This window comes from Cololabis saira, chromosome 12 (assembly GCF_033807715.1).
Source record: "Cololabis saira isolate AMF1-May2022 chromosome 12, fColSai1.1, whole genome shotgun sequence".
NCBI classification, from domain to species: domain Eukaryota; kingdom Metazoa; phylum Chordata; class Actinopteri; order Beloniformes; family Belonidae; genus Cololabis; species Cololabis saira.
In genome coordinates, this window is record NC_084598.1 from 37,476,247 (window position 1) to 37,492,112 (window position 15,866).

The window sequence follows — 15,866 nt, forward strand, 5'->3', positions numbered from 1 at the left end:
AAAGTGTTCAAATGAAGAATAAAGAAGTGTGTCTTAAAATTGGTTTTAGTAAGTACAGCACTTTGGTCAGCAGAGGTTGTTTTAAATGTGTTGTATAAATAAACTAGACTTGATTTATTTTTTCATTTGAGTCCTGTATTGATTTCAAATGTCTACGTCACATGGTTATAAAGCGATTCAAAACAACAAAAAAAGGAAAATCAAATACGAACCTTTTTCCTCGTATAAGTATATTCAAATAATATAAGAGTCTCCAAATATAATACAATGTATGTGTTTTATTTGACACATGGATCGTTATTACTAACTGTAATGACAATTTTTCCTATTTCCAAAAGTTTTCCACCTACAAGCTTTTGTCATTACTTCACAGGTGCAAGGCTTAAAGTTAAAAAAAAAAAAAAATCCTGAGCCTGAACTTTTTTCCGGGAGTGGGGGCACATGCGCTCGGCAATTTGGCAAGCAACAAAAATGACATCATTTGAATATTATTTTCCTTTTCACTATGGATGCTTTTGATATCAAGTTTCGCTAGTTGTCATTGTGTTTGACAGGGTAGAAGATGAACTACAATCTAAAATATGAATATTTTAAATTAAAGGTCATAATGTCATAAGGGAAGGTGAAACTCCGGCAGACTAATTAATTGGTGGAATTATTGATTAGCAACCTTCCTGGTCTAAATTCTTTAGAAAACATAGTTTTGAACTATGATGGTACAGCTGGACTAATCTCAAAATTCTATCAGAATATTATAGCTGCATCAAAAGAATCCTCAGTGGATAAAAGATTAGCATGGTGTTCAGACCTTACTGAAGAAATCACTGTAGAAGAGTGGCAGGATATATGTCACCGGTGCCAAGTACAAACAATAAACACAAGGTTCAAACTCCTACAATATAAATGCGCGATGATAACATATATTACATTAGAGTTACTACACCGCATTTACCCTAATACACCAGAAACTTGTGTCAAGTGTGGTATACAGAAAGGTAGCTTGTTTCACTGCCTCTGGGAACGTACCCACATTCAAACATTTTGGAAAGAGATTATCACAATTATATCTCTGTTCATCAAGAAGCAACTTCCTCTTTGTTCCAAGCTTTGTATTTTTGATTGCTTCCCTGCAAGCTGTACTTTGAACGCTAGCAGGAAGAAGATGGTGGTATTTTGTCTTCTAGAAGCTAAACATAAAATTGCACTGTCATGGAAATCTGTTCACAGACCAAGTAAGCAGAGTTGGGTTGAGGGATTACTGCAATGCCTTGCTTGAGAGAAACATACATATGCTGTTAAAGGGAAATATAACACATTTCAGAAGATTTAGGGCTCCCTTATGCAATTTCTGGAGTCTACTGTTATATTAAATATTTTTTATTCTTATTTTTATAAATGCAACTTCTTGTTTATTCTAATAAGGTCACTGATCACATTTTGGATCATGGGAGCGTTCTTTAAGTACACAATGTGTTTCCAGCTGTGTATGTACATGTTGGTCACTCATTAGCGTTATCCTTCTCTTTTCCCTAAACGCCATGATGAGAATCAGTCAGTTACAACAACAGTAAAATATACCAATTAAATCTCTACATTTGGAATATCTTCAAGTGCTTATTTGTACATATTAATGTGCCATGTTCTGTTTTGTACTGTTTTGTGTCTTTGTACTGCAATTGAAAAAGTCAATAAAAATATTTGCCAAAAAAAAAAAATTGTGGGGGCCCCGCCTGGCGGGGGAGGTGGGGGGGGCCTCGCTGGTGGTGGCTTTCCTCCCGCCCTCTTCTCCCCTCTGTGGGGTTGCTGGTGGCCTGGGTTCCGGGTTCTTCCTCGTTGGCCTCTGGTCTCGCGGTTGCTCCCTCCTCCTCCCCCACTATAGATACACTTCAGTTGGAGCTTTGATAAGACTATACCACACACACACACACACACACACACACACACACACACACACACACACACACACACACACACACACACACACACACACACACACACGACTCTTCTCGAAAGTCACATGATTTCTTGTACCTGTAGAGAGGAGGAGCATCTCTGAGTCTAACTCATAAAAGTATTCAGAGTTCAGAGTCCATGTTGATGTGGACGGAGCAACAGAGGAGACCAGGTTAGTGTTTGTTCATTCTTTTTCTGCTGTTTAAATGTCATTTCTGTGGTTCTGGTTGGAGTTCAGCTGAGGTGTGAAGTGAGATCTGAGGTTTGGGTTCAGATGGAAACACAACAGAAGTATAGAAGGTCATCATAAGGTCAGCTAGACAGACGTGTGATGACCTTCCTGTCTTTGAACATTCCCTGTCTTCCTGGTTTTTGTTTTATCTACATTTTAACAGGTCGGTAAACTGTATTTAGTCTCACAAAGTTGGATTTAATGTACATGCTTCCCAGAGCTCTCGATTTACCGGTCAATCTACGCACCTACCCTCAACTATGGTCATGAACTTTGGGTAGTGACCGAAAGGACAAGATCGCGGATACAAGCGGCCGAGATGAGTTTCCTCCGCAGGGTGGCTGGACGCTCCCTTAGAGATAGGGTGAGGAGTTCGGTCACCCGGGAGGAGCTCGGAGTCGAGTCGCTGCTCCTTCACATTGAGATGAGTCAGCTGAGGTGGCTTGGGCATCTGTACCGGATCCTCCTGGACGCCTCCCTAGGGAGGTGTTCCAGGCATGTCCCTCCTCCCTAGGGAGGTGTTCCAGGCATGTCCCTCTGGGAGGAGACCCCGGGGAAGACCCAGGACACGCTGGAGAGACTATGTCTCTCGGCTGGCCTGGGAACGCCTCGGACTCCCCTCGGAGGAGCTTGAGGAAGAGTCTGGGTGAGGGAAGTCTGGGCATCTCTGCTGAGACTGCTGCCCCCGCGACCCGGTAACGGATAAGCGGAAGAAGATGAATGAGTGAGTGAGTGGCTTCCAGAGGTGTTACTTTGGGTATTCTGTGAGTTAAAAAGACTTCCACCTTGTTTCCAGGGTTTTTCTGCTGCGTCACGTCGTCTCCACAGACAGATGTGTAAGGTTTATAGAGGTTCTCCAAGCTGGAAATTACTGTTTGATCAGATTTGATTGAATTTGTTCCCAAAGCTTTGCTGCATTATTTTGAACATGCAGTTAAATGGAATGTGGTGATTTCAGAACAGTTTATATTGAAAAACTGAATATTGTTCAAAGACTGTTTCTATTGAAAACTGTTGTTTTATGGAAGTTTGAACGATGTTAGTTTGAAGCTCCAACGTTGAAACAATTCAATTAAATTCAATTTTATTTATATAGCGTCTATTACAACAGAAGTTGTACCTAGGCGCTTTCCAGAGACCCAGAACATGATGAACGATGTTTCCAGATGTGTTTGATTTGCCTTCAGCAGAGAATTTAAGAGTTTATCTTTAAGGTTTTACATAAAGCAGTCCCATATCAACCACCACAACATGATTATCAATAAAATCACATCTTAGATAAATCAATAAATCCTGTCTTTCAGGTGTAATGAGCTGGATAGATGCCCGCAGACCAGAGGTGGACAGAGTACTCGACCCTAGTACTTGAGTAAGAGTACAAATACTACTGGTCAAAATTTACTCTGTTACAAGTAAAAGTAGCTCAGTCAAAATATTACTCGAGTAAGAGTAGAAAAGTACTTGCTTTTAAAGGTACTTAAGTATCCAAAAGTAAATGCTTTTAAATTTACTTCAAGTAAAAGTAAGAGTAAGAGTAAAAGTAAATTTCTTATTTTCCACATCAGTAAATTACTATATTTTTTCTAAATTAATTTAAGGATCTTTTAACTCTTGTTTCTGAGAATTAGATGTTGAGTTGTTGAAAGCAGAGAGGTAGTTCTGCTTCGGCAGACACAATAAACATTTGAAAATAAATGTCTGTGGTTTGTCTGTGCCCTCGTTTTTTACTCGGTGGAACTCAAACATTGAGTTAAGATACGGCCAAGGATTTTGTGAAAGTCCCTGCTCCGAGTCCGGCTCATTATCAGACTCAGACGACTCAGTGGATTGTCTTTCTTCTCCTGACGCAGGCGTAGCCATTGTTGCGGCTCTGTCTTGACAAACGCAGGCTACTTTGGCGGTATCGTTTTGAGGAGGCTTGACGTATTTCTGCTTTACGTACATCCCAGTGGAGAGCGTGCACTGTGATAGGTCTCCTCCTTTGACAAAAACAGCTTGTGTCCAATAGGATTTTAGGGAAGAAGAAAAAAGAGCAGACCTGAAAGTAACGAGTACTTTTCAGCCTTCCTAGAAATGTACTCGAGTAAAAGTAAAAATATTTGTCTTGGAAATGTATTCAAGTAAGAGTAATAAGTACCAAAGAAATCTAATACTCAAGTAAAGTACAAATCCTCTGGATATGTACTTAAGTACAGTACTCAAGTAAATTTACTCCGTTACTGTCCACCACTGCCGCAGACCCCCATGACCCTGTACAGGATTAAACAGCTATAGAAATTGGATGGATGGAATAAATCCATCAGAATACATGATATTACAAATACCCTGATATTAACAGCTATTAAATTAGTTATGGTGTAAACGAGAAATTAGTACTTCAAATAAAACAGAACAACAATTTACAATCAAATCTTTGTGAAATAATCAGTAAATAAGGTTGTTTTAAGAGCAGGAACATTTCTGCTAGCTTCCAGTCTCCTAACATACCAGGATGACTGTAGCTCACCATGACACATGTTCGTTCACTCATTTTTATGCTCATATCCTTGAATTCTGTCTGGGATGTTTAACAAGTATTCTGGCTCTGATCACATGACACACTCACAGGTTGGTCTACGTTTCCTCCCAACACCCTACATCACACATCTACTATTACACTGAGGTTTAAAGCTTTGTTACGAATAAAATACAGTTAAAAGTGACAGATACACAAACTAATGCCTTAGCTGGATGATCAGTAGACAAACAATGAGTTTAAGAACATTCATGGTCCAAATGGAACCTCATAAAGGTTAACAACAGCAGCAGATGTTCTTCCAGGTGAACCGGATGATGGACTGGATGATAAAGGTGAACTTCCATCGGTGGGTTACCACCTGCCATCGACTACGACTTCCATCATTGATAAAGTTACAACCAGGAACTAATCTTCTCCCCGCAGGTCCAGATATGTCGTTACAACCAAACAACTTAACAACCGTGTTTGTGAACCTTTGTCAAGCTTTCCACCCGTCCCTTGAAATACGGAATTGTTCCGTAATTGGGAATTAAGAGTTGCGTTCCGTATTGCACCAATACAGACACATATTATGCTCTTATTTATTTATGTCATAATACACAGGTGAAGGTCGGAACATTTGAATATATTGCAAAACTTCATTCGTAGTAAATTCAACTTAAGGTGAAACAAATATATTATTTCCCACTACATGCAAAGTGAGATATTTCAAGCCTTTATTTGTTATAATTTTGGTGATTATGTCTCAGTTTATGAAAACCCAAAATAAAAAATCTCAAAAAATTAGAATATATTATGAAATCAATAAACAAACAAATAAAGGCTTAACATATCTTGCTTTGCCTGTAATGAGACTATGTAATATACATGTATTAGTTTCACATTTTAAGTTGAATTATTGACTTTTACACCATATTCTTCACCTGTAGGCTATATTCTACATCTTGGCTGATACATAGCATAGGAGGCTATTTCAGTTGCCAGTATGGTTGGCTGTCTGTACAGTCCTGCAAGTTCAATGCTATTAAAGCACTTTAAACTTTAAATCAAAGCATTTTGTTTTTCATATAAAATAAATACATTTCTATGCATTTTAGAAGTTTTGGGGATGTCCCTTTTTTTGGCGCCTGTGCTGCTGAAATCGGGGTGTTCCTTATTTCTATTTCTGAAAGGTGGAAACCCTAAGTCTACCGCTAGCTTCTCCTTTCATCAAGGCAGGGAAGAGTTTGACCCAGGCCAGAATAGATGAATGTCACCAGCAGTGACTAAGTTTGTGGTGTTCAACATGTTACTGAATATTCTTGTGTAATTGCCACAGAATAATTTGTTGTATTTAGTTCATTTCTACAGAATAATATTGATATTATTATTATTATTTTATATTAAATACATACCGTATTTTATATTACAAATAATTTTGTGGGGACCCCCTGGCACACGATCGAGGAGCCCAAGGCTGGGGGCGTCTTAAGACCTCACTTGTATTTTTTTGTTCAAAGATATAAAACAAAGTTGATGCTAATCCACCTGTTTGTTCTCCTTTTTTTCAAATGAGAATCGATAAGAGAATCGATAAAGAATCGAATCGTTAAACAGAATCAAAAATGGAATCGGAATCAATAAAATCTTATCAATTCCCATCCCTACCTGCCTGGGTTCAACTATGTTAGTGGTGAACATCGTCATCAACGGTGGTTTTGGGAAACGCACCGCTGATCTCAGACTGACCTTCATGACTGGATCCAGAATAAACTCTGATGTTTTTGTGTAGAAAACTGAACACGAGCAGGTAACGTTCAGGCTTGTGCTCTTTAGTGTGAATCAGAGAAGAAATGGTTTCCTGGATAACTTCATCAGTCTTTCTTTGAGTTTTTTAATGAAACAGAACATATCTTCTCCAGGCGAATACTCGGCTTCACAGATTGACATCAAATTAGAGGCGACTCTCAGTTTCAATTCTCTCTTATCGTCAGTATCAGTAAAACCTCTTTTTTCCACCTCAGGAGTTTTGACAAAGTCATTCAGGAATAGTGGGTGAAAGAATGTGTTTCATGACTTGGTGGTGTTCTAATAAAGTTTCTGTCTACAGATTCAAAGATGGTCTGTGTTTCTGGTTCATGTCTCTGAATGACTGAAGTCCAGAAGATGGATGATTGTGTGGAGAAAGAGGAGGAGAGACCAGAGTCTCCAGGATCCATCTGTCTCTCTATGAAGAGTGACCGGTCCATATATGAACCTCCATACTTCAGTAATGAACCTGGACCATCAGACACAAAGTAAGACAACTGTTGTTAACTGATTTTATGACTCATTATGACTCTATACTTTCTGTATGTGCCGGTTTATTTGAAGTTTTAGTTTCTTCAAACTTCACTTACTCCTTTTTGTTCCTGTTTTACAACCACGGTGTCTTCTGTGTTCCTCAACCACGTGGTCCAACCACGTGGTCCTCCAGCAGTTTTAGGAGATTAGTACTCGTTGTTGACATTAGAAATTACTGAAACAGGGATTTCAGGACGTTGGGATGGGAGCAGTGGGACCGGACGGTAGTCTTCAACCTGGGCAGGGTTGAGCGTTGGTTTATCAGCAGTGGGGTGACCCGAGCTTGCTTGAAGGCACAAAGGAAGAAATTAGATTGAAGAGTCATTCTTATCAGTCATTTGTATGAGGCTGTGCTGAAGCAGGGAAACATCTAAAACCTGCAGGACACTGGCTCTCGGGGACCAGGGTTGGAGACCCCCTGGTGTAGATCGTCTTCAGTGGTCAACATCAATATTATGAGTGACTGATGTGAATTTGTGTTTGCAGAGGTCGTTACTGCAGTCAGAGACCAGAGTCTCCAGGATCCAGCTGTCTGTCTATGAAGAGTGACTGGTCCATGCACCAACCTATATGGTTCAGTAAAGAACCTGGACCTTCAGACACAAAGTAAGACAACTGTTGTTAATTGATTTTATGACTCATCATGAATTTATATTTTCTGTGTGTGTGTGTGTGTGTGTTTGTGTGTGTGTGTGTGTGTGTGTGTGTGTGTGTGTGTGTGCGTGTGTGTGTGTGTGTGTGTGTGTGTGTGTGTGTGTGTGTGTGTGTGTGTGTGTGTGTGTGTGTGTGTGTGTGTAGGAATATATGTATATAAGAATATATGTCAAACATGTAACAATTCAAATTATTTATATATATAAATATATATATATATCTATAATTTATTTACAATTCTATTCATTATTCAGAGGCAGACAACCCCTCCCTTTGTAGGGTTATTTCTCACTTCCTACTCTCCCTGGATTTTGGAAACCTTAAAAATGTGTGAAATGTATCCAGATATAAGAATTATGGTCAGCATTTTTAATCCTGATTTCAGTTTACTTTAAGTAGAAAGACACACCTAGAACAGGCTATAATAGAATAGAATAGTCCTTTATTGTCAGTACACCTTGTAGATTGGATCCCTACAAACCAACCGTAAATGTAGCTTTGTAAGTGTATAAAAAAAGTCTGTAAAAACACCTGCCTGTACAAGAATCTCCATCTGTCAACTCCCACGTTATTGTTGTGTAAAATCTAACTTCAAAAAGTTGCACAAACTACTGTCAATAAAGACAAAAGGAGGAGATTCATCACCTCTGCTTCTGCAGGACTTTATAAATACTAGAATAGATGGAATAGGCCACCGTTAGAAGCTGAGGCCATGAAGTTTCCTGCTGTGTTTTTGAAGGCAGTTTGACGGATTGTAAAGATTTATTCAGTTTGAAAATATAGACAACAAAGTAGAAATATAGATTTTCTGACCTATAGTTCAGTTCAGTTATTGTGGATATTAAATGTGAGATGTTTATGAGAGAAGGATGGAACAAAAAACTAAATTGAGAATACTTGACCAATCAGAAGAAAGTCTGTCTATTTCAGGCTGTTTTTGGTGTGATGTGTCTCCTATGGGTTATCGGTTAAGTTCCCGGTTCCTGGTTCCTGTCTTGTTCCTACTTACCTTGTGCAGAAGGAGTCAGTTGTGTGATCATTGACTGATGAGATGTGAAGATCAGGATCTTTGGGTTTTTCAGAGGTCGTTACATCAGAGGAGTGAATTCTGCAGCCTCCAGTTGTCTGTCTACGAAGAGTGACGTCTCCAAAGATCTACCTGAAAACTTCAACAATGAACCTGCTCCAATGAAGTAAGAAAACCATGTCCTCTGGAAGAAAAAAACAACACAACAAATACCTTGAGAACTTGTTTGTGTTTGATTTTTCTTGTAATCGTGGAAACATCCAATAAACCCTGTGTGGACGCTGGTTCTGCAGACGGAGCTCCTACCAGTCGGTTTCATCGGAAAATCTGGGATATGGAAAAAGATCCAGAGCAAGCTTTCCACAAGGTGAGACCGTCCATCAGTCTGAAGAGTCGTCGTGGCATCTGAGGTTTTTAAAACATCTGATGCATCGGCGTACCCCCGGTTTGTTATTTTTGTGTATTTTTGTGTCCAGTTGTTCAAACACCATCATCCTTTGTGGTTCCGGACGTACGCCGGTTTATGGCGTCCTCGGCTCTGAGGTTGAGCAGCTTGTGGATGCCTGTGTCTCTCCAGTTACTCATCTTGCAAATATAAATCCTACATGTGACGTCCTGCTGCTGCTGTTACGCTCATCAGCTGTTTCCTTGTTTTATGAAATAATAATGGAACTTCCGGTCTGGATCTGGACCCTAGTGGTCTGTAGAGGACCTGCAGGTCTGGATCTGGACCCTAGTGGTCTGTAGAGGACCTGCAGGTCTGGATCTGGACCCTAGTGGTCTGTAGAGGACCTGCAGGTCTGGATCTGGACCCTAGTGGTCAGTAAAGGACCTGCAGGTCTGGACCTGGACCCTAGTGGTCAGTAGAGGACCTGCCTGTTTTCTTTGTTCCTCATTGGGCTCAACCGGGAGTGTGAACGTTGGTGTTCCAGCTCAGTTCTCATCATGGTTCAGTGTGTGTAGCATTCTGGACTTCATACCGGAGGTTAAGCAGGTCCAGGTTCCATCATCTTGTACGGGCGCTGAAATCGTACCGTGTGTAGGAGTATTTTTAAAGCGATCCTTTAGCTGCCTTTTCTGCCTTCTCATGGCATCTTTACAACAGCTGCGACGGACGTAGTGACATCATATAATGAAATTAGCCTACGCAGCACAAGGATAGTATTGTTTTGGTGGATGAAAATCAAGAAATTAGCCAGCATTCCGTTTCCAAGGAGATATGTAAAAATCATGAAGCTGGAAAGAAGACTGAATGTTTCAATCTTCCACTTGTCTGACAGCACAGAAGTGTTCTGCTCACAAAAATGATCCACAAGGTTAAATACTACGCAGAACTGCCCTGGCCTGGTTTTGTGGAGGTTTTTCCTCCGTCTTGGAGCGTTTCCAAGCTCCGCCTCCTGGGATGGATTTGAGGGATTAGGAGTTCACCTGAAGTTTCATGTGATTCTGCTCATCGCAGGACGTCCACCTCAGTGTCCCTGTTTCTTCAATTATAAATGTTTCTCCTAAACTGGACCTTTCCTCGTACGGTTCAGATCTTGTTGAAACTTTTCCAGGCGTTCCAACCTCGTTGAGTGGTTTGTTTGTGGGTCGTATTCCTATTCTTCTTACTAATGAGTCGTCTCTCCTGGTGTGGCATCTACTTTAGTTCATGAAGTCTTCTTCGGTGAGCTGTAGATGGTGATGACTTCACTCCTGCCTTTTGGAGGTGGTTGCTCATGTCCCTGACGGTTGTTTTAGGGTTTTACCTGAAAATTCTCACAATGTTCCTCTGATCAACGACCGATGTTTTCCACAGTTCGATGTCTGTTACCCAATACATCCGTGGTGACCTTCGTCTTGGGGGGGTTTCAGATGGTTGTCCCGGCAGTGACCAGTGTTTATGTTTTCCACATTCTTGAACGGTACCTGCAGTCTGCAGGGCAATAAAGCTTATGTGGTCTTGACCCTTCACCGGCATGGGTGGACTGAGCGGTCAAACCGGTTCTTAAACCAGGTTGTTTTAGCTCCTGGAGGCCCCCCATCACTGACTCAGTAGGAGTTTCTATCTCTCTGACCTCCTCTTCATTCTTTATTTCAGCAGATGCCGGTCTGCAGGAGGTCCTAGATGAACATAAGATCAGTCTGAGGAGCAGATGTGAACATGTGACTGAAGGAATTGATGAAACAGGAAGTAGAACCCCCCTCAACAGGATCTACACAGAGCTCTTCATCACAGAGGGACTGAGTGAAGAGGTTGATACCCAACATGAGGTGAGGCAGCTGGAGACAGCGCCCCGGATGAAGAGCCTCCATGACGCTCCAATCAGGTGCCAGGACATCTTTAAAGCCTTACCTGACCAACATGGAGCCATCAGAGTGGTTCTGACTAACGGCGTCGCTGGTGTTGGGAAAACTTTCTCGGTTCAGAAGTTCTCTCTGGACTGGGCCGAGGGCTCGGAGAACCAAGACGTCACCGTGGTGATTCTGCTCTCGTTCAGGGAGCTGAACCTGATCAGAGATGAGCAGTTCAGTCTTCTCAGGCTGATCCAGGTTTTCCATCCATCGTTACAGAAGCTCACAGCAGAGCAGCTGGCTGCCGGGAAACCGTTGTTCATCTTTGACGGCCTGGATGAAAGCAGACGTTCCCTGGACTTCAACAACGGACCGGTCGTGTCTGATGTCACACAGAGCTCATCGGTCAACGTGCTGCTGACCAACCTCATCCAGGGGAACCTGCTTCCCTCAGCTCTCATCTGGATAACTTCCAGACCTGCAGCAGCCTATCAGATCCCTCAGAAACACATTGACAGGTTAACAGAAGTACGAGGCTTCACCGACGGCCAGAAGGAGGAATACTTCAGGAGGAGGTTCAGGGATGAAGAGCGGTCCAGCAGCATCGTCTCCCACATGAAGACATCCAGAACCCTCCACATCATGTGTAAACTCCCAGTCTTCTGCTGGATCACTGCTTCAGTTCTGGACCACATGTTGACCACAGAGCAGAGAGGAGAGCTGCCCAAGACCCTGACTGACATGTTCTCCCACTTCCTGCTGGTCCAGACGAAGAGGAAGAAGAACAAGTACCAGGAGGGACATGAGACGAGTCCACAGGAGCTGATGGAGGCTGACAGGGACGTTCTCCTGAAGCTGGGGAGGCTGGCGTTTGAACATCTGAAGAAAGGAAACATCATGTTCTACCAAGAAGACCTGGAGCAGTGTGGTCTTGATGTCACTGAGGCCTCGGTGTTCTCAGGAGTTTGTACCCAGATCTTCAGGAGAGAGTGTGAGATCTTCCAAAAACCCGTCTACTGCTTTGTTCATCTGAGCATCCAGGAGTTCCTGGCTGCAGTCTACATGCTCCACTGTTACTCCACCAGGAACACAGATGTGCTGAAGAACTTCCTGGGAAGAAACTACATATATTCAACTCTGGATGACTTCCTGGAGAGAGTCATGCAGAAATCCCTGAAGAGTAAAAATGGCCACCTGGACCTGTTTGTTCGCTTCCTTCATGGTCTTTCTGTGGAGTCCAACCAGAGACTGTTAGGAGGTCTGCTGAACCAGACGGAGAATGGTCCAAAAACCATCAAGAGAGTCATCAACAACCTGAAGAAGATGATCACTAAGAGCAGGTCTCCTGACAGAATCATCAACATCTTCCAGTGTCTGATGGAGATGAATGACCTCTCAGTTTATCAGCAGATCCAAGAGTTCCTGAAGTCAGAGAACAGGTCAAAGAAGAAACTCTCTAAGATCCAGTGTTCAGCTCTGGCCTACATGCTGCAGATGTCAGAGGAGGTTCTGGATGAGTTGGACCTGGACAAGTACAAGACAACAAGACCAGTGGATCGACTGAGACTGATTCCAGCTGTGAGGAACTGCAGAAAGGCTCGGTGAGTCCAGATGTGATCAATAACACCATCAGATAGTGTAAATTAGCAGTTTAGTTCTTTAAATCTTGTTTTGATCTTCAAATGAAAACTTTTGAAATCTGATGATTTTGTTTTTTTCTGGGTCACCTCAAGTCACCTCAACCAGAGGTTCATGTTTCGAACACTTGATCTAGTTGATGTTTTTGCTGCTCAGAGATTAATCTATGTAATGGAGAAAGATGAAACATCAGAACCACTGGGGGGTTTTGTGGACACGTGTACTTGGTTAGAGACCTTAATTCTAGTAACTCTGGTTCTGGGATCTCCTGCACCGTCCTGTAACTCCTGTGGGTGGGGGGGTTACTTTCCACAGACTTTAAGAGGAAAGCAGTTGGACTTGTTTTTGGTTCCTGAAGACTTTTCACCTCTCATCCAAGAGGCCTCGACACAGATATGAAGGCTTGAAATCCCATGATCCTCCATAAACTGCTGGTCGTACCAGACTGAGAGTCTAGATGGAAAAGCTCTGAGTGCTGAATTTCACGAGTGCAGCTTCATTAATTATGAATGAAAGTTTGTCTGAGACAGAAGGTGACAGGTGTTTGTGTTGTTGCTGTAGAGGAGAGCAGCATGAAGATGTTTACAGCTTCATACGAGAACTTCTTAATCAATCTCTGATCAATGCTGAAGTCTCTGTGAGACCAAAGTCTTCTTTAAGAGACCTGAACACAAAATACAAGAAAAACTAGTCAGAAAAATACTAAATATAGCTTAAAAGCTTGAAGATATTTTATCTGGATACTTGATAAAGGTTCAGGTCCACACTTCGTTCAAGATGTTCAGAGTGAAAAATGTCCAAGAATAAATGAGTTTATGTCCTAAATCAGATGTTTTCAGAGGACTCTGAAAGACGTTAACGAAGCCGGTTCCCTCCTTCATCTGCAGATCCAGACAAATACTGCAGAAGTTATCAGATGTGTTCAGTCTGGCTTTAACTCAGACTTTATTAGAACTGACATCATATTTTCTCTCATCACAGATTTGTTGGTTGTTATCTCTCAAAGACTCACTGTGAAGTTGTTGCGTCCGCTCTGAAGTCCAACCCCTCCCATCTGACAGAACTGGACCTGAGTCAGAACAAGAAACTGCAGGATTCAAGAGTGAAGGTTCTGTCTGGTGGACTGGAGAGTCCAAACTGTAGACTGGAGACTCTGAGGTCAGTCCATTGGAGATGTTTCCACATTTATCCAGTTATCATCCTCCAAAGATGTGACAAAACTAGTTTAATTCAAAACATATTCATGAAGTATTTAATATCTGATATGAAAAAATGTTTATTTGTTTTAGAAAGGTTCTGTGTCTATAAAAGTCTGAAGATTGTTATATAAGAATATTTTTAGATGTAAAGAGAGAAACCAGTTTAGTATAAAAGAAAGAATAACCTTAAAAAGTTTATTAGACATTAGCCGAGCACATCAGGCCAAAGTAGAAAGTACTTTATACTTTCTTGTGTTTGTAATCTGCCGTTTCCTGAGTCTGAACTTGTTTTAAAACAGCTGCAGGTTTTGTCATGAGTTGATATTACAGAACTCAAATGCAGGAAACCCAAAGTTGACAGATGGCAGGAAAGTCCTTTATTTTAACAAAACATCAAAACCCAGAAAAAGGCCTCTAACAGAAAACAGAGAATCCTGAAGATGATTGGAAGGCGTGCAGACTGACAACCAGCCAGGACTGAAAGAGAGCAGGGGCCTCATGTACAAAGAGTGCGTGGATTTCAACATGAATCCATGCATGGAATTCTTGCGTACGCTAAAAGAAATTCAGATTCTCAAAACTGTGTACGCCCAAATCCATGCACGCTTCTTTGAACATCACAATCAACGTGGATTTGAGCATATATGCCGGATCACAACACTCTGCCCTGTCTCCTCCCTCACCTACATCTATTTGAATATGATAATGAAGAGAATTATCCATTAAAAACCGTTCATCTTAACAAGGAACTTGCAAAAACAAGTAAAACCAATTTAAAAACAAATCTGCTGTGAGCTGGAGATAATCCTGTTAAAAGTTGAGGCCTGGAAAAAATAATTTATTTGGGGGCATTTCTTCCGATTTAAACTGCATTGCATTATGGGGATTGCTGTTCTTTGCTTTGTGTTGCGTTCCGTTAAGAGTTGTGATTTTATTATGATCGTGAGGGTTTGTGAATGTTTATGGGCAGCGTTAGTGCATCATTACATAAATAATAATACATTTTATTTTTAAAGGCACGTTTCTTGGCACTCAAAGTCGCCGTACACAACACGTTAAAAAATAAAACCAGCAGAACACATTAAAAAAAAAAAAAACATTTAAAAACAGCAGAGGTAAGAAATAAAGAAGACATGAACATTAAATGAGGTAGGCAGTCTTGAACAGTTGAGTTTTGAATTGTGATTTGAAAAGAAGGAATGAATCAATGTTTCTGAGTTGGGAGGGTAATGAGTTCCAGAGACGAGGAGCAGAGCGGCTGAATGCTCTGCTCCCCATGGTGGTGAGGCGGGCGGGGGGGACAGATAGTTATGTGGAGGAGGAGGATCTTAGGGCTCGGGAGGCAGTGTGGACATGGAGGAGATCAGACAGATATGGGGGGCGAGGTTGTGGATGGCCTTGAATGTAAACAGGATGACCTTGAATTGGATGCAGAACTGAACCAGGAGCCAGTGGAGCTGTTGGAGGACAGGAGTGATGTGATGGATAGAGCGGGTCCGAGTTATGATGCGGGCAGCTGAATTCTGGACCAGTTGGAGTTTATGGAGGGATCGGTGGGGGAGGCCGAAGAGGAGAGAGTTGCAATAGTCCAAGCGGGAAGTGACAAAGGTGTGAACAAGGATGGCAGCAGTGTGGGGGGTAAGGGAAGGGCGGAGGCGATTGATGTTACGTAGATGGAAGTAACATCTTAGTAACTTTAATCAATCATTCTTATCTTTAACTAAAAGTAAGAGAGTAAAGTAAAAGTAAGTTTTAACAGAATTATTAGGTGTTTGCAACTTAAGTCAAATTATAAAGGACACATTACTAAAAAATAAAGTATTTTAATGTCTTATCCTTCTGCTCTCAGAAAACATAATTTTAACTCTTTTTAACATAAAAAAGATCATTATGATAAAAACCTCAGGAATCCTGCATAAATGATATAAAACTGACACATGATGTAAAAATCCAGCTGTCTCCACAGATCCATTCTGGTGTTGATAATTGTTGCTAGATCAGCTTCTGATCTCTAAACTGCTGCTTTGAACAATATTTTAACATCAACAC

At 41.4% G+C, this 15,866-nt stretch overlaps 1 protein-coding gene across 1 annotated transcript in view; it reads left to right on the top strand.

Moving 5' to 3' along the window:
* The first annotated feature begins 2,092 nt into the window (after nucleotides 1-2,092).
* Nucleotides 2,093-15,866, top strand: part of LOC133457462 (NACHT, LRR and PYD domains-containing protein 12-like) — a 34,348-nt gene continuing 20,574 nt past the window's right edge. The window contains exons 1-7 of the mRNA XM_061736778.1: nucleotides 2,093-2,125; nucleotides 6,793-6,979; nucleotides 7,512-7,631; nucleotides 8,762-8,872; nucleotides 9,000-9,073; nucleotides 10,787-12,581; nucleotides 13,600-13,776. Of these exons, the coding sequence (XP_061592762.1) occupies nucleotides 6,831-6,979; nucleotides 7,512-7,631; nucleotides 8,762-8,872; nucleotides 9,000-9,073; nucleotides 10,787-12,581; nucleotides 13,600-13,776 (2,426 nt within the window). The 5' untranslated portion in view covers nucleotides 2,093-2,125; nucleotides 6,793-6,830. The remainder of the gene's footprint in view (nucleotides 2,126-6,792; nucleotides 6,980-7,511; nucleotides 7,632-8,761; nucleotides 8,873-8,999; nucleotides 9,074-10,786; nucleotides 12,582-13,599; nucleotides 13,777-15,866) is intronic.